This window comes from Branchiostoma belcheri, unplaced genomic scaffold (assembly GCF_001625305.1).
Source record: "Branchiostoma belcheri isolate BF01 breed outbred unplaced genomic scaffold, Haploidv18h27 scaffold39, whole genome shotgun sequence".
Classification (NCBI taxonomy): Eukaryota; Metazoa; Chordata; class Leptocardii; order Amphioxiformes; family Branchiostomatidae; genus Branchiostoma; species Branchiostoma belcheri.
Window position 1 is genome coordinate 300890 of NW_017804009.1, and position 25685 is coordinate 326574.

The 25685-nt window shown below is 38.3% G+C and overlaps 1 protein-coding gene across 1 annotated transcript; it reads right to left on the reverse strand.

The window, feature by feature from the left end:
- Positions 1 to 4028: 4028 nt before the first annotated feature.
- LOC109476679 lies at positions 4029 to 25543 on the reverse strand. Its single transcript, XM_019777686.1, has 22 exons — positions 24668 to 25543; positions 23057 to 23128; positions 21630 to 21720; positions 20213 to 20320; positions 18619 to 18675; positions 17579 to 17745; positions 16873 to 17023; positions 15958 to 16097; positions 14548 to 14673; positions 13536 to 13650; positions 12391 to 12612; positions 11446 to 11567; positions 11108 to 11175; positions 9895 to 10046; positions 9199 to 9296; positions 8846 to 8988; positions 7930 to 8040; positions 7404 to 7509; positions 6667 to 6814; positions 5921 to 5985; positions 4951 to 5500; positions 4029 to 4480 (listed from the first exon to the last, which is right to left on the reverse strand). Exons 1-22 carry the CDS (start codon positions 25184 to 25186, stop codon positions 4029 to 4031), a joined length of 3783 nt encoding a protein of 1260 aa, XP_019633245.1. The 5' UTR covers positions 25187 to 25543.
- Between the last annotated feature and the right edge of the window lie 142 nt (positions 25544 to 25685).

Here is a 25685-nt window from a genome sequence, read left to right on the forward strand (position 1 = left end):
AATTTTGAACCAGTCTGGTGTGTTGACTTCATGGCTCCTATTGTACCATTTTGGGCCATAATAGGATGCCAAGGCCTGTTTTTATTTATTTTTTTTTTCCGCCCGCCCGCTCCATTATTTTTCTAGAAAAATCCGTTAACCAAGAAATTAAATTGGTGTGGCCTTATCTCAGTTTGTATATCTCATCAGTATCAAACATCCAAGTTTCAGTTCACAAATTTAGTCATTCTAAATGACTCGACGCAGCCGTTCTCAGCTCAGTTGATAAGTTATTCCACAGTTGATAAGTTATTCCACAGTACTGAGCCTGAGTAGAGTATGATAACCACACAGCCCAGGGGTCTTTTATTCCTGTATTCATTAGTATTACCTGTCCTGGTGTATACAACAATAATGTAGAAAATAGCTTGTCGTACCATGATGTGTATACAGCTACTACACTGGGTATTCATGTACGATGGAACACCTTAGACTGTCAACACTTGCCATGTGAACGATTGTGCCTCACGTTTGCTGGATCCCTGATGGTCTCTGAACCGATAGACATTTTTAGCATTTTGACCACCGCCAGAGGGCAAAATTTGTTTTGAAATTGAGCAAAATCAATGTGCGTCCTGATGTCATCCATAAAATTTACTTGCTGTGGGCTAATTATTAAACTTAGAACCATCAATGATTGTGATAATAATTTGAAGCCAGGTAAAGCTGGAAATGCACTCTTTAATGGACATATACCATTATTACGTCACAGTTTGTTTACCGCAATGAATGCCGGTCAATCAACGTTTATATTGTACAGGGGTGCGTAGCGCAGTGTGTGTTTGTGTAGCGTTAGCCTAATATAAGGCTTTTAATACAGTACTACTTTCGTCTAATGTCACAACTAAATCACCCATGCGGCATGTAATGCTGTGTCAACACAAGTAGACGCAGCAAAAATCAGACATACCTGACTTTGAAAACTTTGAAATGATCTTTATTCTTTAACTGACCGTTCTAGAATGTTCTTTAGAACAGGTAAACAAACTGTGAGGTTATAATGGTATAGGTCCATTTTGATCTGTAACTGTACTGCATTTTTCTTTGCTTCTTCTTATAATTAAGAGTGGTCTAAATATAATTGTACATAATATGAATGGTGTGAATGTGACAGTACAGTGTGAATTGTTACTACCTTCTAAAGTTAACTGATTCTGTAGTATTGTATACCAGTCAAGATGTTATAGAAAGACTTTTATATTTTTCTACCTAAACATTGACCTACCATTGTTATGATTTTGAATTGTAATATATTTATTGTATTGACTGAAAATTTTTATAGCGTGGAAAGTATTGTGTGTAAATTGTACTTGTTTTTATGAATGAATGAAAGAAGTGAATTGTGGTGTGAAGTTGCATTTGAAGACTGTTTTGTGATATTAAACAAGTAATACACAGTTACTTCAGTTGTGCCTCCGCATCAATTCATCCAGTAAACCATGTTTTCTCACTCTGGTAACTTTATACTAAGGCCACAACAATCATTTGTTCACGGATTCGCACACTTTATTTTTTTCCTGATTTGCAAAAAAACAATTTTAAGGCTCTGAATTAACTCAGATGCTCATATTTTGGCCCCAATAGTTGAAGGAAGTCCCTTCCCTTCAGAGTTGTAACATGTTTTTCCATTTATCAATGCAGTGGTTTGATTAAAACTTTGAAATTCTTGAATAGCAAAGTTCTTTGATCACAACCATTTATTTTTCACTAGCCGACATTTCGATGACCGTCTGTCATCTTCATCAGGGCAATTCTGACTGGTTTACTGACACTAGATGTTACTTGGTGCATAGTGCACTAAAGGTGTTACATAGTTCACAGTGCGCTGTTTACAATACATTCCGGAATGTAGTGTAATTGTGACATATGTACTAGGCATACTAAGCATTGTGACATACATACTAGGCATTTGAAATTCTTTGTTTGATTTGCAAACCAGTCTGGTATGTTGACTTCATGGCTTCTATCATAGCATTTGGGGCTATCATAGGATGCCTAGGCCTGTTTTTATTTTTTATTTTGCTCTGTCACTTCGTGTTTGTTCTGAAAAAAAATCTGAGAACCAAAAAATCAAATTGGTGTGGCCTAATGTAATGAGCTTTCATTTGTATCTTTAGTGGAATCCTTGGGCAAGACAATTTATTGCTACACCCAAAAAAAATTTGCTTGTCCATATTATGTTGACTTATAATACGAGAATAGAAACATAATCTGTATGTATAAAACTATAGCTTAACCATTGCAACACTTCTCAATAGTAAGAGTACAATAGGTTTATTCAGTGAATATACCACAATATTATACAGGATAGTAATCATGGTATCAGCCATTATTAATTCATGATAGTCATGCAGCATATCAAATTCCTCACCATGATATATGTTCCACATGTTTAAATCATCACACCTTTGATTCATAACCTTGTCTATTATAAAAAAAATCATAGGCAAAACTGAGTACAGATCATAAAATCAGTAATATAGTCTGAGTAAAGTATTATATACATATAAATGCTTCTTCATTCGGTTTACTGGTTGATACACACTAATATATATCATACTTTTGCAATTGGAACATTACATCACCACTTGTACAACAAGAGGTAATTCGTTGCAATAGAAATTTACATAACATTGGACTAAGACATACACACAGACATTCAAACCCTTTACACTTAAACAACTGATAGAAGCAAATACTGAAATAGAAAAATACAAACTATTAGATTTTACATTACATATTCCTGTAGAGGAGTGCAGAATCCTTCATCTATTTGTTTTCTACTTTTGTTGTGATTAATCTTTATAATGCAAGAAAAACACATAACTCACTGATTTTTCATTGTCAAACACAACAACATAAGGCAAACAATCTGGATCAAGCTGCAACAAGGAAGGCACTCAAGCAAGTTTCCAAGCATTAAAAAAAAAAGAATATTGCAGAAATCAGTGCCAGCAAGGAGAGCTTGTGTAGTATATCCTGGTCATGGAAAAATAGCAGATATTTTTGACAAAGTCTGCTGCTTTCTGTTTTGCACTTTTGTACATACTCGATGAATCAATCTCGGAATTTAAAAAAATAAAATAAAATCTAGCCTGTGATGGTCAGTCATTTCTGGAAGTTGTTTCAAGCTAGAAGGTCTATAAACAAAATATATCTCCAAAGGAAAAACACCTAAAGTGTCTTATGGAGATTTGTAACAAAGTTACTGTCTAGTTAAAAGTAATCTCACTCATTTACATAATCTTCCAGCTCAAGGCTCAAAATTCTGCACATAGGCAAAGCTTGCATATAACTGCATATTCTAGCCCAAATAATATTTTTTAAAAATCTCAGAATTTCTAATCGACAGTATGATTCTTACTGCAGAGGATCTCATAATGTAAAAAGTTTTACTGGGTCTATACATGTACAATCACTGCCACAACATTTAGACAAACAGTAACTGTTGCAGAGACAGTGCACAAACAGTGACAATGTTCTTTCAACAGTAAGAGCAAGTCATGGAAAGTTTACAAATTTCATCAGTGGCACACCTGGAACCATAAGAAAATTGCAGTATACAAATATTTGCTGCATGTCACATGTACATTTAGTACATGTACATAACCACATAATGTTGGGTGTTGGTTTGTGAATCCCTGGTATAACAACTCTCAAGATTCAATCTACAGTAAAGGCCATGTTGATATGATTGGCATTTGCATGTGCACAAATTTTCGTGTGTTTCCCCCAAAAAAGTTTTAGACCATACTGTAAATCATACAAAGCAGCTGCTAATAAGTCACTATATAATCATTCTACAAAATGCCAAGGATTGAGAGGGTTAGGTTGATTGCTGTCCACAGTGCTGAATTGTTGGTTGCTTTCCGTTGAATGCTGAAGATGACCTAGTTCTCAGTTTTGGGGTTCCCAGAGGAGGTCCTCCATATGTAATCAAATCAACATGGCCTTATGCGTAACTCATGCTGAGGATGGTGACTTTTGCATCACCTGTATGACTGTGACACGATTGCGATGGGGCGGACGTGTGGCTGTACGATTCCCGTGTTGAGGACGGTCCGGTGGACCGCGTTGGACTTCTTCTTCCCGTTCATACCCCGTCCCTCGTGGTAGTGCGGGTGATGGGGGTTGTTGAGGTGGTGGCGGCGGTGCAGGTGGTGTCCCGTCGCGTCACGGTGAAAACCGATTCTCACGGAATCGCTCTGGATGGGGAGGGCGTTTATGCTAATGACAGAGTTCTTGGCCACCATTTTGGGCTGGAGGTCGATGCCCTGCATGGCCAGGGGCAGGGGCATGATGGGAACGTCCCTGGGCACTGGGAACAGGAGGTTTTCCTTATTTGGTAGCGCCGACGTCTTTCTGCTGCCGACCCCACCACAGGAGACGCAGGTGAGGCCCGAGGCCTGTGGTTGGACGTCGGAGGAAGCTTCCGCTGTGGCTAGGGGCAAAGGGCAAAGGTTAGAAGGGTCACACACTATGTAACAATGAAACATACCTAATATAGTATGTTACTAACAAGCCCATAAATAAACAATTTGAAAGGACAGGAAATGCCAAATAGTAAAATTGAATTTAAATTTCAAAGAAAAAAATAAATCCTTGAATTGAAAAACATAACTAGAGGTCAAAAATCTAATACCTTCGTCATTTTGTTTAATATTTGTGTTGCTTTTCTATGTAATAGTAGTGTATTACGTGTATGTTGTTTTGCTTTGTGTTATGCAATATATATTGTAGATTGCTTCAGCTTACAGTATGTGGATAAAGCAGCACTCGATAGCTAGCATAGACTGAGATCAGTAAGGTGACTGAAAGGCCAAATCAGCAACCCCTATATACATTGTATGGTATATCTAAACACATAACCTTCTGACAAAGGTAATAACACATTTAATGACTATAGCAGACCTGTATCATCCTGTTCCACATTACTGAAGTCTGACCCCTCCACATGTTTCAGCGGCATGGCCTGTCTGTTGTTGGGTGACCTGTTGTTGTACAGTCGGATGGCGGGCACCGCGGTTTTCCTACTGGACTGCATCAGCGCACTTTTAGCCTTCACTCTCGTGTTGTGATACCCATGAGGTAGAGGCGGGCCGCCATTTTTCCCAGGTTCGGGTACATTGGAGGAGTCCTTATTATTATGTCCCTGTGTCGAATACGTGATTTTCGGAGGAGAATTTGATTGCTGTCCAAAGTTTCTACTTGAACCGTTTTGCGAAGAGTTTCCGCCAGCGTTGCCAACTCCAGATCTACTTGAACCGTTTTGCGAAGAGTTGACAGCAGAGTTTGTTTTGTTTGTTGAAGCGTTGTTGGAGTCGCGGGTTGCGTTTCCTGAGTCATTGCCGTTTGTTGTCCCATTGTTGGCCTGCGACTGTCGTCTCTCCACAGGTCTGTGGATGGCCTGCCCCTCAACAGACAGGCTGATCCCGATGTAAGGTGGGATGTGGATTGTGCTCTGTTGAAACATAGAATGTTTAATTATTTGTTTGTTTGTTTGTTTGTTTTATTTGGATCTCCACTAGTGTTACAATTAATCTAAAACTATTCTTCCTGGAGTCTGCTACAATACAATACAGTCAAATAGAATAAAAGAACAAAACTTTTACAATTAATCAGTAGTAGACAAAAGATAAATCAAATTACATAAATTGGCACAAAATTTACATAATATACAAACAAAAAGAACATAATGTACAAACTAAATCATATATACAGTTTATATTGTTTGAACAGTTGGTGGATGGCCATCTTTTTATCAAAGTCGATAAAGCTGTATAATGTAATTTGAAAAAGATAAACTACTTATATTACACAACACAAAATCAGCATAAAAACAGCTTAACAACATGACATGTGTACTGATGACAAAACTTACCTGTTTAAATGCTAATTCAAATCTCCCCGTGTCACAATTTTTATCTGATCTTCTATCCAGAACAACTAAATAGAGGGGAAGAAAAAAACATTGGTAAGAATGATGTACAGAGCTAACTGTCCTGCTAAAAAACTTAAATATGTCATTTCAACACAACTGAGTTGAGGTTGTTAACATGCGTATGTTGAAAATTGTGAAAGCCATTTATATTTTTCCAACACATTTGGGAGCAAGATTGAGTAATAAAGATGCAAACAGAGGAAAGTTATACAGGCCTGGGATAGTTACAACTTTTTCTTCTTTTTAGCAAAATTTCATGGTTTGAGTAAATGGACATGTTCACGGAATGTAATCTTCATTGTGGCAGCATGTGCATAGAGGAGGGCCAAAGACAAATGATTTGATAACAGTAATGATAGGTTCATAGCACAGAAGTCACTGTGAAAACCGTGAACACAAAAAGTGATGAAAAATCAGGAATTACAGTAAGCAGCAACAACTAGTAAGAGTACTGTAATTCACATGCAGTAGCAAAATTTTGTGGTCTGAGAAAAGCTAGTGGACATGTTTGCAGAACTACATGTATATGTTTGACTTGGCAGCAGGTGCAGAAGAAAGAAAGTCTGTGAATTACTTGTTCACAGTAAAGTCTACTAAAGATAAGTTTGCAGTACGGAAGTGACCACAAAAACTGTCAACATAAAAGTACCACAAAAAGATGATGAATTACAGGTACTGTTCCTGACCTTTCATGGTATCTTCCAGCACAGAGGCACACATCTCTGCTGTGATGGTGGTGGAGGGGGACATACAGGGGCTGGAGTTAATCTCAATCAGCCACGGGTTCAGGTCTGTGTCTAACATGAAGTCTGCTCCATACAGCTCAAAGGAACCCTGCAGGAGATTAAAAAGGCAGTTAATGGATTGGTGACATTGTAAAGCACTGGTAGATGTGTGGGCAACAATAATTAGGCCTATGAAAATTAATGCTGTGATTCTGGTTTCAATCCTGAAAAAAATAGTGTCTGTATATAGTTAACATCTGTGTCCATAATATCACCAGGGTCCATAATATCGCCACCTTGAGAAATAGTGTGCTTAAAGATATTTGTACTGCAACATACCCTAGGTATGTACATTTGATGTGTGAAGGAGTGCATACCAAAAGTATGTTGCAGTAAAATATCTTTAAGCACACTGTTTCTCAAGGTGACGATATTATGGACCCTGGTGATATAATGGACACAGATGTCACCTGAAATGCACGACCATTTCCAAAATCATATCCAGTTGCTTGAGTAACTAACTGTGTTGCATATCTCATTACCTGTCTAACCTTCACTGAGGTACACACACAAAAAAAAAATAGATTTTTCAGGGGTCTCAAAAAAATAAGTTTTCGCTTATTTTTGCTTGTTTTCGCTTTATAATATTCAAATTTTCACTTATTTTTGCATTTTTTGTACAGCGTTTTTCAGCCTACCTTTCTGCCCTCGATCATATCTTGAGAAGCCTCCATTGCATAGATGACAGCCTGTCTCATGCCTGGATACACCAGGGACTCCCACATGTCACCATTGCCATCAGATCTGATTACACATGGAAACAAAAAGTCAGAATTTTAATAATAGTGCTAACACTATACATTACACTATAGATTTTTAAAAGACATTTTTCGATTGAGAGAAAGGTGAAATAGTCTATATTAAACATAGAGTCAATTTCCTACATGACCTAAAAAGTACTAAACAGCAAACTGATTTTTTTTAGACTGAGGAGAGCAGTTTAAGTGCATCTAGCCTTTTACTACTTAAACCTACACATCTGATATTTTGCAGAAAGGTTCTCTGTTACCCAAAGGATCATAATACCCCCCCAAGTGAGACCCTTCCTGCTTCATTGAAAACGAAAAAAATCTCAAAATAAATCTGGAGATTTTTTTTCAAATATTTTTTTAAAATCTCAAAATTTGTGTCTTAGTGTTCCTGTTTCTAAGACATGTCCCTCACCTGAGGTACTCCTTGAAGGTCTTGGAGTGCCACATGAGGTTGGCTGGGATGTTACTTGCACGAGGGCTGTTGTAGTTCTTTTGCACTGAGTTGTTTGACAAGTGAATGGCTCTGAAAAAAAGGAAAACAGCATTATAATGACTGTATCTACATGTATCTCACAGTAATTTATTATTAGGCCATATTGATTTGATTATTTGATGATATCCATTGGGAGCCCTAAAACTGATGCAAATGTGTATGTGAATAAAAAAAAAACTTTGGGAAATAAAAAGTTGCCTTCATTATGAAATCTACTAGGATATATGGTTATGAAAGTTGGACAAAATTGACTGAACACACCAGCCCTGCCAAGATAGGTCATCTTTAGCATTGAACGGAAAGCAACCAAAAAATCAGCACCTTGGACAGCAATCAACCTAACCATCTCAATGCTTGGCGTTTTGTACAATGGCCGATGATTATGTGGTGACCAGAAAATTATCTTTGAAAATCCAGGCCTAGAAATTGCACTGGATGCCATTAGGCCAAACCAATTCAATTTCTTGGTTAACGGATTCGCCCGCTTCATTTTTTTCTGATTTGCCCCCCCCCCCCCAAAAAAATTCAGAATCAACTGCAAAATGCTCATATTTTGCCCTGAACAATTGAAAACAGTCCGTTTCTTCCTAGTTGTTACGGTTATTCCATCTTTCAATGCAGTGGGATCATTAAAAGTTCAAAATTCATTCTTTAAATTTTTAACCAACCTGGCGTGTTGACTTCATGGCTCTTATCGTACTATTTTGGGCCATAATAGGATGCCTAGGCCTGTTTTTATTTTTTGTTTTTCGCCCGCCCGCTCCATTATTTTTCTAGAAAAATCTGTTCACCAAGAAATTAAATTGGTGTGGCCTTAATGGGAACATGCACTTACTCGTGGAAGTTCTCCAGGGAGAATTCCTGAGAACAGAACCTCAGGTAGCAGTCCTTGTAGAACCAGATGGTCAGAGGGTTCCAGTCTGTCACCAGGAACCACTGACGGATGTCAAACTTGGTGTTGTGAATCAGCAGAGGATCCTGCAATAAAAATTGTAGGTTTCAAACATGAAATGTGTGTAGTAATGCAAAGTATATATAATAACATATCGAGCATCAGTGATTACAAAGTTAAAGTTCCATATAGTACCAAATACACTTTTTTTTTGACACAGACATTGTTCAACACTGAATAATATTAACTTTAAAGTTATTCTATCATGTGTGTCTAAGAAAAAAATGTTGACATACCTCAATGTATTTCTGCACAACCCACTTTCCTTCCTTCTTCACAACTGTGCTTTCTACCAGCTTACAGATATCTTCTAGTTTGTTCATCACTTTGATTTCTGAAAAACAATGAAAAACCTTATCAATGGCTTTTTCTCAGATGATTAGCAAAGACAGACTACTATAGATAGGATTCTATCAGATACTACTATAGATAGGATAGGATCAGTGCGAGAAATAATCCAAAACCTGGACCAATAAAATGTGGCCACAATAGCCAGATGGTTTGTTTGTGCTTGTTTGTTTGTTTATTATGTTTACCAAAGGAAAACATATTGTTTTTGCTCTGTTTCTTCCTCTTCTTTTTCTCCAAACAGTGACCTCTGACCTGACCAATGTCATGATTTGTTGACGTTTGTCACCATGGTGACTGGTATTGGGTTATATAATGTTGCAATGGACCGTTCCATAAGCCACGCCCCCCTTAGCAATGCCCTAGCAACTCGAACACCTCCGTCAAAATCAGCGCGGGAAGGCCCGTACCGACTGCCGCCGCCAGAATGTCGGATTTGCAGCCCAACTTTACGATTGATTTTTCGGCAGCGAAAAACTCTCCCAGGAGACAAAAAAATTGGTTAAGCTATATATGCATGTGGACATTTTTTACTCTGCAAGGTCCAGATGGATCCAGATACGTAAGAGGAAAACCAAACCCACCTCTGCCTCTTGACTTGGCCCCAGGTTTGACGATCCACATGTTGGTGGTGCCGTCTATCTGACACTGTGGCCACGCCTCCTTAAACTGTTCCAGTGTGTCCACACACCGATCTATGTCTACATCACTGTCTGTACTCAGGGTGCCACAGTCACTGAAGAAAAAAGGCATATAAGAGTATTGAGTATGTTTATGTTTACCGAAGGAAAACATATTGCTTTTACTCAGTTTCTTCCTCCTTTTCTGTTCCAAACACTAACCTCTGACCAGGCCAATAACATGATTTGTTTACGTCTGTCATCATGGTGATTGGTGTTGGGTTACACAATGTTGCAATTTCATGGTCTGCTCTACTCCTGTCACCATATACTAGTAGTACATGTATGTGAATGTGTTTGAGTAAAAATTAACAGGGCAGACCATGTCCGAAGGTAAACATAATATGCATTTGCGATGCGAATGTTACTTCTCTAGTTCCTTTATTCTCAAAATCTATTAATATTTTTTTATTTTATTTCTGTCATTTTTATACAGGGTGGCCTATTAAGTGATTGCACTTCTTTTCAATGGGGCCCTGTTTTACACAACAAAACACAACAGTCACATACAAACAGTAAAACTGGGATACAATAAATAATGATAATGGCAATGATAATAAAGAATAAACAGTAACTAACCAATAACAATAATAATAATGATAATAACAACTATCCTTATCACAACTCAAGGATAAAGGTACATCGATGAAGGATACATTAATTCATACTTAGATACTAAGCGTTAGACATCCAAGTAATAAAATATGCCAAAAAAACAGTTGCTCAAGCAACTGGATATGATTTTAGAAACGGTCAGACATTTAGTTAGCATTTAGTTTAGCCACGCATTCAAGTACCAGAGTTATCAACCGAGGATTGAGGTGTTCAAGAATTCATTCTTTCCTAGAACTATCGCAGAGTGGAACTCACTGTCACCAAGTACAGTAGGGGCATTGTCAATAGATAGCTTTAAACAATGTCTAGAGCTAGAAGTTCAAGGGTTAGGTGTAACAAGTCGATCGGTGTAATATAGCCAGCTGCCGCCGCGCCGCGTGCCTGCGAAGCTGGTGTGTTACGCCGAAAGGCGGTTATACCGGCTATACAGATACAGATACAGATTGACTAAAGTAAATGTCAACTTACTGGACAGACTAAGGGCAAATAAAAGTCAACTTACTGGACCAAAGTATAGTACTGCTGTATAAAGGTGTTCCATGTCTCTTCTGGCAGGTTAGGAGGAAAATGCTGTAAATGGAGAAAAATATGATATTGGTTAATGAGTATGTACCTCATCTCATAATGAGAGATATCCATATAGTAAAAAAAATCATACAATTTTTAACTTAAACATTACACATATGCTGTATAATACCTTCAGTATAATATCTTACATATTGAAGTCAATTGCAACAGTTACTACTGTGACAGAAGTGTACTATTACTAAACAGTTGTACGTGATTTTACGTGATATGAAGTGTATCATTTAACAGAAAAGATGATAATGTAAAACACACCTCCTTGCCATCCTCTATGTCATCATGCTCCAGACAGGAGAGGAAACTGTCCAGGATAGTCAGGGATGTCTGCACAACTTGTGTCGGTACAACTCCACCTTTCTTCTGTTTTCTACCTGTTACTGTGGAGACACAGAAATTATATTACCCATTACACAAAAACAGAAAAATATTGATTTTGATACAAGAATTTCTTTTCACAGTTACATGAGTTACATGCATAATGAAATAATCATTCATTGAAGTCCATCTTTGTTGGTAGTTAAAAATATTAAACTTTTGTTCAACACATTCATTTTCAAATGTTCACTTCTGCAATAGACTGACCCAGTGAGACTTGTCACATGGCTTTTCTAAAGTGTGGCATCAACACTGGGTCAAAGCATATTGCATGTATCTGGCGAAATTCTCACTGGGTCAGTCTATTGAAGAAGACCAGAATGATTGGTCAAAAGCTCTAGCTATAGGTGAGAGCATTAAATTACTTTTTGTGCTGGAACAAAAGTTTACACAAATATTATTTATTTGATAATTGAATTGTTATATCATTCTTCTGAAATACGTTCTATGATGTTACAACAAATTTTTAATGACCTTCCAGAACATTTAATACAATTACTATAACAATGGCTTTCTAGAACAATAAAGTCTAAACCATTATGAATTTCTTAGTCTTAGCAATTGGGACAGTTGATATCAAATCAGTGTACAGTCAAATGTGTCTAAGACCACCCCGGGGACTGAGAAAAAATGGTTAGAAAACTGCAGTAAAACTTCCACCTATTTTAGAATAGACTGCCCCATACACCCAAAGTGACCAAGTCGACATCATTTTACATTGCACGAACACTGTCATGCTGTCAAATCATGAGGTGGTTGCTTGGGCAAGTTTGACTGTACATCTCACAACAACTGCAGGTGCATGTGAGTGTAATGCAGACAAACCTCTGGGACTGCAGGTAGTTGTTGTAGTGTTGGTTTTCTGGCTGTTGGTACTGCGCGGTGTGTCCACATCTGACGGTACTGTCTCCTCCTCCTCCTCCCCATCCTCCTCTTCATCATCATCATCCTCCTCCTCGTCTGATTGGCTGGGAGTGTCGACCTCAGGTCTGAGCTGTTGGAGGGTGACCTTCAGCACACTGGCTGCTGCCGTCAGTCTATAGTCATCTGTCATGAAAAAAACATTTTTATGTTACCTTTGCCAAGCAGGTTAATGGACCTATCACATTATTACGTCACAGTTTGTTACCTGTTCTAAAGAACATTCTAGAACGGTCAGTTAAAGAATAAAGATCATTTCAAAGTTTTTAAAGTCGGGTATGTTTGATTTTTGCTGCGTCTAGTTTTGTTGACACAGCATTACATGCCGTAATGGGTGATTTAGTTGTGACATTAGACGAAAGTAGTACTGTATTAAAAGCCTTATATTAAGGCTAACGCTACACAAACACACACCATGCTACGCACCCCTGTACAATATAAACATCGATTGACCGGCATTCATTGCGGTAAACAAACTGTGACGTAATATGATAGGTCCATTGGTGGCATCCGTGTATGTGTGTGTGTCTGTCTGTCTCTAAACACGATAACTCGAATGAATTATCTTCAAGTTGATATCTGCTGGATAGGTAAGTCTTAAAGAGACCTCAAAATGACTAAATTTTGCGCCCCCTGTCAGCTTGTTATGGAACTTCCGGTTTTGATATCTTATGATCTGGACAGGCTACATTCACAAAATCTAGCTTGTTCCGGAACTGCAGGGGCATTTGTTGAAAAAATGTTTCAAGGAAGATAACTCATTGAACGTATTGCAGGAACATTGTGATTTTTGGTCTGTAGGTAGCTTAAGTGATACTTGACATAATTAGATGAAAAAAAATATGCCAATGATGATCTTATTTGCATATTGATTAATGAAAAACATTTATAATTCAATGGTCATAAAATTTATTATTTGGCAAAGATAGGATGTCGTGGAACTCTATTTTCTTACTGTTTAAATCCTAGTTGAGTTTTTCCATCCCTTTCCAAACATCATGTGAGAAAATCTTCAAACCTGCATGGACTTACAAAAGTCAAGTACTTACCAATAAAATCAAATTTTTCTTCATCGACACTTAGACGGTAGCAGCGAGGGTAAAACCAGTTGGCATCTGTGTCTTCATACCAGGGTAGCTGCCGTAGGTTCATGCACAGCCCCACCTGGAAAAAAATTTGCAGCAAATTTAGAACTGAAAGCTTTTGAATGCTAAAACCACTATATACATGTAGAATATAGGGATTTTTGTCTTACACAACAAGTATTGTATTTCACCTACTAGAGTATGTTTCCATGCATATAAGACACCTTCCTCAGAGCTTCTGACTGGAGTTCTGCTTCTCGCCACCATACAATAGTCAAGTCAAGTCAAGTCAAAGTTTATTGCACAACGATTGTCACGGGTACAATGTATGGCAAATAATAAAGTTACTAGTTGGTATGTGTCTAACATAATGCTTGTATGTCGCCAATGTAGGTGGCACTTTTGCGGCAAGAACACAATCCAAAACATGGCTAAGTTTGTATCCCCCCTCATCCCGTTTCGTTAAACATTGTAAGCAGGTGAGATACATTACCAGTTGTGTACAAAGAAAATCCCTATATTCTATCAACCTAAGGAAAATATATTTTTGGAGCTAAAACCACAAGTTTTGTCTTGATGTGAAACAACTGCAACCAACTTGAAGCAAAACTCATACAAATCTATTTTGAGCACTTGGGTTCTCCAAAAGTACCTCAAGTTAAACATATTAAGACAAATTATTCTTCAAATGGTGAAGCCCAACAACCTACTGCTAGACTGTTTATTCTTACTAAAACATTTCACATTATATGGGGACCAGCCCCTCTTACTTGTAACATAATGTAATCTAACACAACAGGGTGTCTGCTACAGCACCAGTTACCATGGTGATAGCTGTCTGGTCAAGGTCATTGACCTTATTTGTTTCAAAAAGACGAAGAAGAAACTGAGTAAAACCAATATGACTTCCTTCTGTGAAGGTAAACTTATAAAAATTATACATGTGATGTATATCAAATGAGAATGCAGACAAGACCTTGGTGGTGAAGTTGGCTTTTGTAAAATGATTGTAGATCTGGTCCTTTCTCAGCATCCTGCTGTCAAATGTGTTCGCCCGACAGGTCCAGATGAAGGAGGGGTTAGCGTTCCGCAACATCCGTGACTGTAACAGAAAACAACCATGGTTACTAAAAAAACACATAACACTATAGCAGGGCTCTAGTCAGCTCAAAATTTCTTTCTGTCAGCCCAGGTTCATGATCAGACCTGGGGGGAGAGTGCTCGCAGTCTAGGGGAGTCCGGGCCAAATTTTCAAGCCTTTAAAAACACAACTTCTAATTTTGAGAAACAAGTCACGGGGTTGAGAGTTGGTGGTGGTGGTCCTTTGGATGCTTTTAGGTATGTTTGTTTCCCATTTTCGTAATTTTTGTCAATTATGAATGTCAAGGTTGACGGATTTGTTTAGAATTTTTTAAATTGAATTCATATGCAGCAAAGTTCCTGCAATTGTCGAAAAACGAACCTGGAAGATTTGTTTTTAGGGAAGAATTTGATATCTTTTACAGTATCAAAGACTGTCAAATGTGAAAAGGTCTCTGAATTTCATTGTCATTTTTGTTTTCATCCAGATCCAAGACCCTCCTAATTTGCAAAGATGCCCCGTATTTCGCAAGATTTTGAAAAGTTCTTGTACAGTAGAGAAGCATAGCCAAGACATACATGTAGCAGGGCAGGCAACGTGTTAGGCATTGATGTACAAAAAGAAAAAGATATGATTGACATGGCAACATAAAATAATGCAACTTATACTGCAAGAAAATCTATTGTTAGAACATGCAACACAAAATAGTTAACACACACAATGCTTGGCATATTATGCAAATGCAAACTAATATTAAAAAGACTATGAAAGTGCTTTATGTATTGAAGTTAGCATATATTATTTAAGGCAGCATAGTATAGTATAGTGCAACAGATAGTGAAGCATGCATTACCCTAGCTCTCAAAACATGTCCCCTTTGAAGAACTCTCGTGCCCTTACATTTTGAGTGCGGCATCGCATAGGGTAATGGTCAGAGCGTTTGACCCGGAACCAAGAGATCCTAGGTTTGAATCCCTGACAAGCCCTTGGGAATTTAGGTACTTTGCACGACTTCTCTCCCTGTATGGTGAAGTGACGCCCACCAGGCCTTTTGGCTAATCGTTGATACTGTGTCCAAACACTGATGAGGACACAGACCGATTTGGTGTCTGCAAATTTGCCACTAAGAATCGTACAATTTTTGGTATTTTGAATTTGCATGTAACAGCGAGTTCTTCATAGAGAAGCCATTTTCAGAGCCAGTATTTAATCCTCGGTGCTGTTATCATACTTACAACACGTGCCACCTCTTCATGCAACTTTGAAAACAAACGAAGCGAAAGAAAAATAAGGCAACACACGTACCACGAGCATCTCTTCGTTACCCACCATGATGCCATACACGTTTTCGCTGTCGCCGTCTCCGCTGTCCACCTCCGTCGTGCTGTCCTGGCAAACAGCGTCACACACGCCGTCATCATCGCTGTCACTGCTGTTCCCATTATCTGTGGCAAGATGACAGTTGTCTTGTTTCAGTAATGTTCACTTCAGGGAAGTGCAAGTCACTACATACTGATGTTTGAGGTAGCAAAAGTTTGCAGTCTGAGAAAAGTGTACATCTTCATGGAACTACGTTCACAGTGGCAGCAGGTACAGAAAAAAGAAAGTCTGCAAATTATTTGTTAATGATAAGTTCCTGGTACAGATTCTGAAGTGACCATGAAAACCACGAACATAAAAGTACTACAAAAAATCAGGAATTACAGTAATAGCTGGTTGTTGTACAAAAATGCCAAGAATTGAGAGGGTTAGGTTGATTGCTGTCCACAGTGCTGAATTTCTGGTTGCTTTCCGTTCAAAGCTTAAGATAACCTATCTTGGCTGGGCTAGTCTTTTCTCAATTAACATTTGTGCATTAACACAAGAGCTGCCAACATTGAACAGCAAACACGTGTTTCTTTTGGTTGTGTACTAAAGGAAAGAAAAGGAAAGGAAAGGAAAGTGATCTCGATCCAGTCCTTGGTCATAACAGAAGAAGAACCTACACTATGTACAGTATTTACAGGTTCATTGTACCTGGGAAATTCCCCTAGCTCTTTTTGACAAGCACAATGAGCAGTGGACCATGGCTGAATATTACGTCCTAGGGACTGAGACCCTTTTCAGTGCATGTCGGGTGAACAACAATGGGCAGGATTCGAACTCCCAACTTCTTGGTCCAGAAGCAGGGTCACTAACCACTGAAGTCATGTTTTCATAAAGTTAAAGAAAGCACCTTACCTCCATCATCATCATCATCGCTATCCTCCTCTTTGCTTGAACGTTCCCTTTTCTTCAGTTCAGGTTTGATAAACCGTTCCACCCAGCCTCTTTCCCTCAGAGCCTTCCTCACAAATGGGTAGGGACCATGAATGGTAAATACTCTTTTCATCTGTGGAAAAACAAACCAGCCATATTCTCAATTTCAACAATGCTCACAACACACACACTCACTATCCGGTTTAGTATCAGCTGTTCCCTGTCTTCTGAGGGTTAGACGCATTTAGAAAATAAAAATTATTACAATTTAGATAATTATGTATTGAATATTAACTGAAATAGACTGGGTTGTTTGTATAATGCAATCCTGAAAAATGAAATCAGCAGTTATGTTCCTAAATAAATTCCAAGACCTGAGAAAGATCAACGATTCTCAAATTTTGTTGCAGCCAAAGTTTGCCATATCACATACTATTATCTGTATCTATCAATAACCGGAATAACTGCCCCTTGGCATAATACACCCGTTTCGCAGGCACGTGGCACAGCAGCAGCTGGCTACATTACACTCAACCACGTGTTTCACCTAGCCCTTAGACATCTAACTCTAAACATTGTTCAAAGCTATCTAGTGGTGATGCCCCTACTGTACTTGGTGACAGAGAGTTCCACTCTACAATAGGAAATCTGTAGCTAGAAATCTCTGATAAAATTGACCACTAATTACCCTCATAGCCCTTTCAGCTGCAAGCTTGGCATTTTTGACCCGTGTTACGTTGGCGTAGATTTTTGCTGTGTTGACCCTGCGTCGAGGGGAGGTTGATGCGGTGGTGGGAGGTAGTGTCTGTGAGCGCTGGTGAGAGGGAGGGGCTGTGGCTGGGGGATTGTTGATATCTGGAAAATCACAATATTGAATGTTACAAAAGAGAACAGTGATACATGTATTCTAAAACATGTTTCTTCATTTTCGTTATTGTTTGCACAACACAAAAACATGCATTAGTTTGTGCAAGGCACAATGTCTCTTTTTGTTCTTTATTTTTCATGCCACAGTGTTAAACAGTCACATACTAGACTGTGAAAGACCATGTTCATGCATTAACAAATATGTCATAAATTTAAAATTTTTAACAAATGAGAGCGAAAGATGGAAAAGGAGGACAACATTTAACATAGAACTTGATCCTAATTTCAAACCGAAACATTGATGAACATACATGTACATTATTGTATTAATGTGTTCTAGAATGGACAGGGCAGAAATATATCTGCTTATTTTTCAAAAGTCTGTCCAGTATAGCAGGGCTCTAGTCAGCTCCATTTTTTTCCCCACATTTTGAGAGGCAAATCACGGGAATGAGAGTGGTTGATGGTGGTCATTTGGATGTTTTTTAATATTTTTTTACCCAAGATTTTTTTTTCAATTTTGTCCCTCAAAGTTGACAGATTGGTTAAACTTTGAAAATTTTTCTATCGTATGCCTCAAGGTTCCTGCAATTGACAGAAAAACAGGTGCTTGCTAGAGCCCTGGTCCAGTACAAAATTTTCCCACTTTAAATGCTTCAATGTAAAGGATAATCAGAGCTGGAATTTGTCACATTCAGATGTCTCTGGAAAGGTTAAATTCTCCATCACCCTTCTTCAGCACACCTGGATAGTCACCCTTTGATTCAGGCGAATCACAACACGGACCCAACAGATACACCACAGACCAACACCGACAACAAGAATGCCATCACCAAATGTAAAATTATTCAAAACAACAACCTGGGAGGCCAGGCAGATATTTGGGAGGCAAGGTTTTCCTTCTGGAACCATGTAGTCCTAGGTCATAAACATAGACACAGTCACAAGATGTTACTATCAATGGCAACAACAGAAAGCTTATTGTTGACACACGGCCATTAGCAATCTATGACTTCATGTTCCCAGTAAAAGTGTTCTTGAAACCCGCATACAGTGCTTTTTAGCAAAAGTGTTCTAGAAAGCCCCCATTAAGTGCTTTTCTGTAAAAAGTGCACTCTATATATGAGATAGAGTACATTGATACATGTCATGTATATTGACTTTTATTATCAGAATCTGACATACAATGTAAACAAACTAAAAGTAGGCACATTTTCTTGAAGAATCAGAAAAATACAAAAAATGAATATATGGGAGATCTAAAATGACAAAATTTTAACATATTTTAGTCATGCAACTCCAACATCTTATGAGCAGCTACTTTATAGCAAGAACAATTTCTCCTTCTGGGTATTCACATTAAGAACAGACAAGCAATAGATTTACATAGTTTCTTCCAGATACTTATTGTCTGATATATTGAATAGAAACTCATTTTACACAACAAAGAGGTTTATTCAGCCAAAGTTTCGGTGACCGTCTGTCACCTTCCTCAGGTACTGCACCTGCAAGAAACGACTAAATGTATTGTGCATACTTTTTTAGCACTTTGGCAGAACGTCTCATATAAGGTTGTACATGTATTCGCGTATATAATTTAAGGTTAACACTCTGTCTGTAGTTTGAGAATGTTATTTCGGAAAAAATATTGGAAATAAAGGAAAAAAGGCAAAATTCTGATGCAACGATGACCAAAAATTGAACGAACAGTCGGAAAACCATGAAAAATGGGGGTTTCGCGCAGGTGCAGTACACATCTGCCGATATGCTGGTTTACTACTGCACTTAATTGACCTCAGTTGACCTTAATTGACCTATGGTATGATTTCATCTAGTATTGTTCTAGAACAATGGACCTATACCATTATTGGTAGTCACAGTTTGTTAACCGCAATGAATGCCGGTCAATCCACGTCTATATTGTACAGGGGTGCATAGCGCGGTGTGTGTTTGTGTAGCGTTAGCCTTATATAAGGCTTATGATACAGTACTACTTTCGTCTAATGTCACAACTAAATCACCCATGCGGCATGTAATGCTGTGTCAACACAACTAGACGCAGCAAAAATCAGACATACCTTACTTTGAAAACTTTGAAATGATCTTGATTCTTTAACTGACCGTTCTAGAATGTTCTTTAGAACAGGTAAACAAACTGTGACCTAATAATGGTATAGGTCCATTGCACATGTCATGAACGTCCAGTGTGTACATTCATTCAAAGATGAGGCAAGTTAGTTATTACATGTATGTCATGGTAGATTCACAGATGTCTTACATATTTTTTTTCAATTCAATCTTTATTAAAACAGACATTTGCCTGAATTGTGTTGCTCTTGACAACAGTGGGCAGTGGTCTATTCTTAAGACATTGAATATCCACGGTGTCATTTAAAATTACAATAATCTAAACTATATGTTAGCAAAGCAAATACATCTTCATAACATATCTCACCGTTTGCTGAGGCACCAAGTTTGCTGCCCAGTGAAGGTACGGGGTGTGACTTGCTGACCTCTCCGCCTCTCGTTGGCCGCTTACGAGGGGTCAGACCACTGTCCGAACCTGGGTCAAAGGGGAAAGGTCATGTCAAAATGATATACAAGGCCAGAAAAAGTTGTAGGATTCGAAGTAGAATAGTGACGTGAATTAAGGCAATTTGAAGGAATTACAGAACATTTCTTTCCTTTTCATTACAATTTCCAGTAAACACAAAACCTTTGGTTACATTTTTCAGCAACCTCTAATAATCAGTCACAAATTCTTACAGAATTTTTACACATTTTTACCTAGGCCACACCAATGTAATTAGTTGGTTCTTGAATTCACCGGCTTCCTTTTTTCTGAACTGCGAAAGAAAGGTTTCCAAAATGCATAATATTTTGTCCTAAACAGTTGAATAAGGCCCTTGTTTTACTAAATTTACAGTTTTTTCATCTATCAATGCAGTGCTTTGATTAAAAGTTCAAAATTCATTGTTTGAATCATAAACCAGCCTGGCATGTTGACTTCATGGTTCCTATTGTAGCTATCATAAGATGCCTAGGCCTGTATTTATTTTCAATTTTTCATCTTGTTCCTGATATTTTTCTGAAAAAATCCTAGAACCAACAAATTAAATTGGTGAGGCCTAAGACTAGAATGGTCTTTCCCCTTGTTTAAACTGAACTAGATTGGTAATGAAAGGCCAGTACATGTGATCCTACAATGACTCACCCCCTACCATTATGAGCCAAGGAAGCATGACCTATACTGTGTTATGAAAACATCATGGACACGGGTTCAGAACAACTTAACTTCCCACTGAAACCTGGGCAGATGTCTGAGCATTACGTTTCTGTATTTTGTCAACTTGGAGCAGTACATTTCCACTACATTTGCTCTGGAATGAATACAACAGTTACTGTACTTTGGGAAAAAGAACACTGTCAGGGAAGAGTATTTGCACTGGCTTCCTGAGTGTACATAATGGTTTTTAAAAGTATTAAAGGCAATGAATGAATGAATGACATTTATTATACATTTGCTCCAACAAGCTAAGTACAGCAATGATCTACATGGTGAAGAAAATTTTACTTTGCTTTCAGAAAATATAATAGTTAATCCGGAAGAAAGTTATCCTCAAATATTGATTGACAAAAAGCCAACGTTGCTGCTTTTTACCTGGTAAAATGAATAATCAACAAAATTGCTAATATTTTACAATGTTGATAATTTTTTGCACATTATTGATAATTTTTAAAGTTTTTTTAAGTTAACACAATGCTAGTTGTGTAATACTATCCATACTAAAATCTCTACGCAACCCAAGCATGTTAAGCAGCATCCCCACCTCTAAAAGGTTTAAAAATGGTTTAGCCCATTTAGAACTCACCTCCGTCAGAAGAGGAGTCCTGTTGCCCCCCCTCCTCCCCGCTGGTGTTACCGGGAAGAGACGGAAGGTTGGCTTTGGCCTCCCCGGGCAACTGTGAAGAACGACATCAACACCTATTCATGGACTTATTCTTTGTGTAACAGGCTCCAACTTAAGACCACACCAATTTAATTTGTTGTTTCTCGGATTTTTCCACAAAAAATATGAAGCGACAGGGCAAAAAAAAACAGGCCAAGGCACCCCATGATAGCCGGAAATGTTATGATATGAGCCATAAGTCAACATACCAGGCTGGGGTATGATTAAAACAATAGATTTTGAACTTTTAATGAAATAAAGTTGCATTGTATTAATTACATTGAAACACTTTAACAACTAGGAAGAAAAGGACTTTCTTCAACCACTGGGGCCAAAATATGTCTTTTTTTTTGCAAAGTAGGAAAAAATGGACAGGGCGAATCCAAGAAACAACAAATTAAATTGGTGAGGCCTAAAGAAGGGAACAAAAGTGCGTCTACAGCCACAATAAGCCGAGTGATTATGGAAGTTCTCAGCTGTTCAAAGCTTCAATACACTCTTCAAGACACCATTATGACAAAAAGAAGCTTGAACAGACTTAGACGTAACCTTTTTTAATATACGCACAGGTGTTTCACACCTGGATATTTAATATGGTATGTTCCTCTTGACGTTTCAATACCCTCATTGTCCAGGATAATTGAGACAAATTAACAAGTGCTGCTTGGGCAAACTTTGGTTGTTATGGTAGTGGAAAACGTAACAGTTAATAAATCACCCTTAATACGGTGGCCTGTCAAAATGACCTTGTAGTCAGGTATACAACATCTTATGTGAGTATATATACTGATTCACAAAATGCTATTATCACAACTTAGTGGCTTTCTTTAATTTCAACAATTTCTACAAATGTAGTTGGCAGCAGTAGACTGGTAATTAAGAACTCTGGGTACTGTAAATCCCTTTATATTTGCAGTAGCAAAATTTTGCAGTCCAAGAAAAATGGACATGTTCATGGAACAATATGTTCACAGTGGTGGCAGGTTCAGAAGAAAGAAAGTCAGTAATTATAAATTCGCAGAACAGAAGTGACCGCAAAAACTGTGAATATAAAACTGCGAATATAAACTACAGTTTTGTAATACTAATAGTGTATGCAGTGAATAAAGAAAAAAAAAACAATTTTGAATCAGTGCTTAATATAATGTTTGACTTTTAAGAATCCACCCGCCTACTGTCCTTGGTAGGTAATGTTATTATGATTATGATTGATACTGTTTGAAATCAGTGTTTTCTTCAATTATTCAGAGAGTAACGCTTTTCCCCGAGCGCGATCTAACCCCGGCTACATGATTGCGGTAATAACAAGAGCGCTGCCACAACAAATCATGCATAAATGTATGGCGAACCTTGTGATGGCGTAGTCTCTTGGGTCGCGACTGCATCGGCTCTTTGAAGGACGGGAGCTGCCCCTGCTCCAGCTGTGGGGACGAGACAACGATAAAACGCGTCAAATCCAATTAGTCGTAACACCGCCACTACACGAAGATGGATGCTGCAAGGCTAATAACATCACAGCTCAGATTTGTGAGACACACACGGGAATTAAAAACGCTCCCTACAACCTGATCGAATAGCAAATAAAACCTGTTATTATACAATATTCATGTTTTACGTGAGCACTGTCCCAGCAGATAAACATAGTACTGTAGTAATGGAATGAATAAAACAAATCATTTGTAGGGAATATTCTTCAGGTTGTAACAACGGTACATGGTATAATCATTAAAGGTGAAATTCTAACATCACAAATCTCTATAATGTCTAACATGATAAATGCCAGTTATTTTCTGATATAAAAAATATAATGAGTACGTGCCATAAATTCATCTAATGAGATATGTGCTTGCACATATTCTTACAGTAGAATAATAATTATGGCTCATTAAATAAGCACTTTGCTCGCATATTTGAAAAAAAATGATCATTACACGAAGTCATAATTTTCAGGGGGCTCACATTCAGCTTTTTTTAAACCTTATTTTGCAACAATTTTCCTTGAATACTGTCACCTGGTGCATAGTAATGTCCTTTGGGAGCCAACCCAATTTTTCTCTCTAGCTAAATATGACTTAAGTCTTACCTGCCAAGTAGTCCTACAGTATGCCTTGCGCTGAACACAAGATGACAAGAATATGTTTTCCCTCTCACAAATATGAAAATTAATTCTGGCCTTTTATCATAATCAGTCATTTATGGGTGGACCAGAGACGGTTCTTAAAATTCCATTACTTGAATTAGAAGAATACTAAGATCATTTCTTACAAAATATCATCAAAATGAGGCATGAAGAACCAGTGCATTTTAGTAAGGTTTCAACATAAAGATAATATGTGATCTCAGTATGCTATAAATGAAAAAAAAAACACCATTTCTCTTGTGTTAACCTAGAAATTTTCCCTTTTTTCAGTTACCTCTGAACTCATAGAAGCAAATTACCAAATTGAATTTAGTAAATATTTCATTTAACACTAAAACACTTTTATTATTAGCCATAATTCAAGGTGAAGCCCTTCTATTCAAATGAAGTAATTCAATTGAGACGTCAAGCTGAGAAAGTGACAACGCCCTATAGAAGAGCTCAGGGAGATTTTGCCTTCAGGGGTGACCTAGATTCTCTAAAACCAGTGTATACATCAAGCCTACTAAAATGGGACTTAGGCAAATAGCGGAGGACTGGAAAGACTGGTAGTGAAGAAACAAAATGGGATTTAAAGGCGCTACTCCATTATTTTGTTGCACAAATTGAGTTGGCACTGCTTTCATTTTTATAGACTAATTTGAGTACAACGTAAATTGACTGTCATTGATAGACACCTTTCAGATCAAAACCATATATACGAAATAATGATAATAATTAGATACTCCTTTCCTAAAGCGTTAAAACACGTCGAATGTGTGTGTTTACATTTGTTGATATTCATTCCTTAGCTAAAGCTTAAAACCTTTTTAAGACTTACCAATTTGCGTTGCCTTTCTAAATGCATCTGTTGCCGCGCCATGAACGTGGTGCCGAGGTTCTGTGCGATTCTCCGACTACTGGAGCTGACCCTGGGTTGGAAGGTGAACATGTACTCCTCTTCTGACGCCTGTTTTGCCGCGGAAGAAGCCACCACGTTTCCCTGTCTCTCCCGCTCGCGCGCTAATCTCATACTCGTGGCGTTGAGTCTGGGTGCGAAGGTGAGCTCGCTCTCGAAACTGTACCTCTGAAAAGTCTTGACGGGTGGCTTAGACGTAGCGGCGCCTTGAGGGAGAGACGTGCTACCTGTGGGCTGAGGAATCCCGCTGTCATCTTTAGTTTCCTGGGGTTGCTGGTCCGGTTGTTGTTGTTGTTGCTTCTGTCTTTCTTCGGCCATCATGGTCTCCATGCGCGTGATAACAGCGAGTCTCTCTCGCGCCCTCTTCTGCTCCGCGAGAACCTTGCTCGCTTCGTTAATCTTAGGAGAAAACGTGAAGTGGAACTGCTCATCCTCCGTCATGGCTGCAAGACCGGCTTGTCCCTGGAAGACTGCATATTTACTGCTCAAATCTTTTGAACCAAGTTCTGTGACTAACCTACTATGGCCGCCATATTGTTCTCTGTGGTTGCTAGGAACGTGGCGGGGTCGCTATGGACGCTATGCAAATGAGGGTCACACACACCCCCTCGGACCCTTTGTTCGGGTAGCACCTTTGACACCTGAGCCAAGAAACACACAACACGGCTTACTTCAAGGACACATCCTTCAATTCTCAAGACACTTCGACCCGAAGCGACCTGGGACAAATATACGGGTGCTTTTCCTGTCTTGTTTGTCAAGTTTCTGGCCTCCCGGAGTCTGGGAGAGTAACTTTCAGTAACATACTTCAACATTGGTCTGTCCGTGGGGCTTTGTTACATAGCGTTTACTTAGTCGAAAAACATTGGCACACTTGAGTCTAAGTAAATACATGCGGTCAATAACAGCGCTATATTTGTTGAAACTCCAGTGGCTCTCA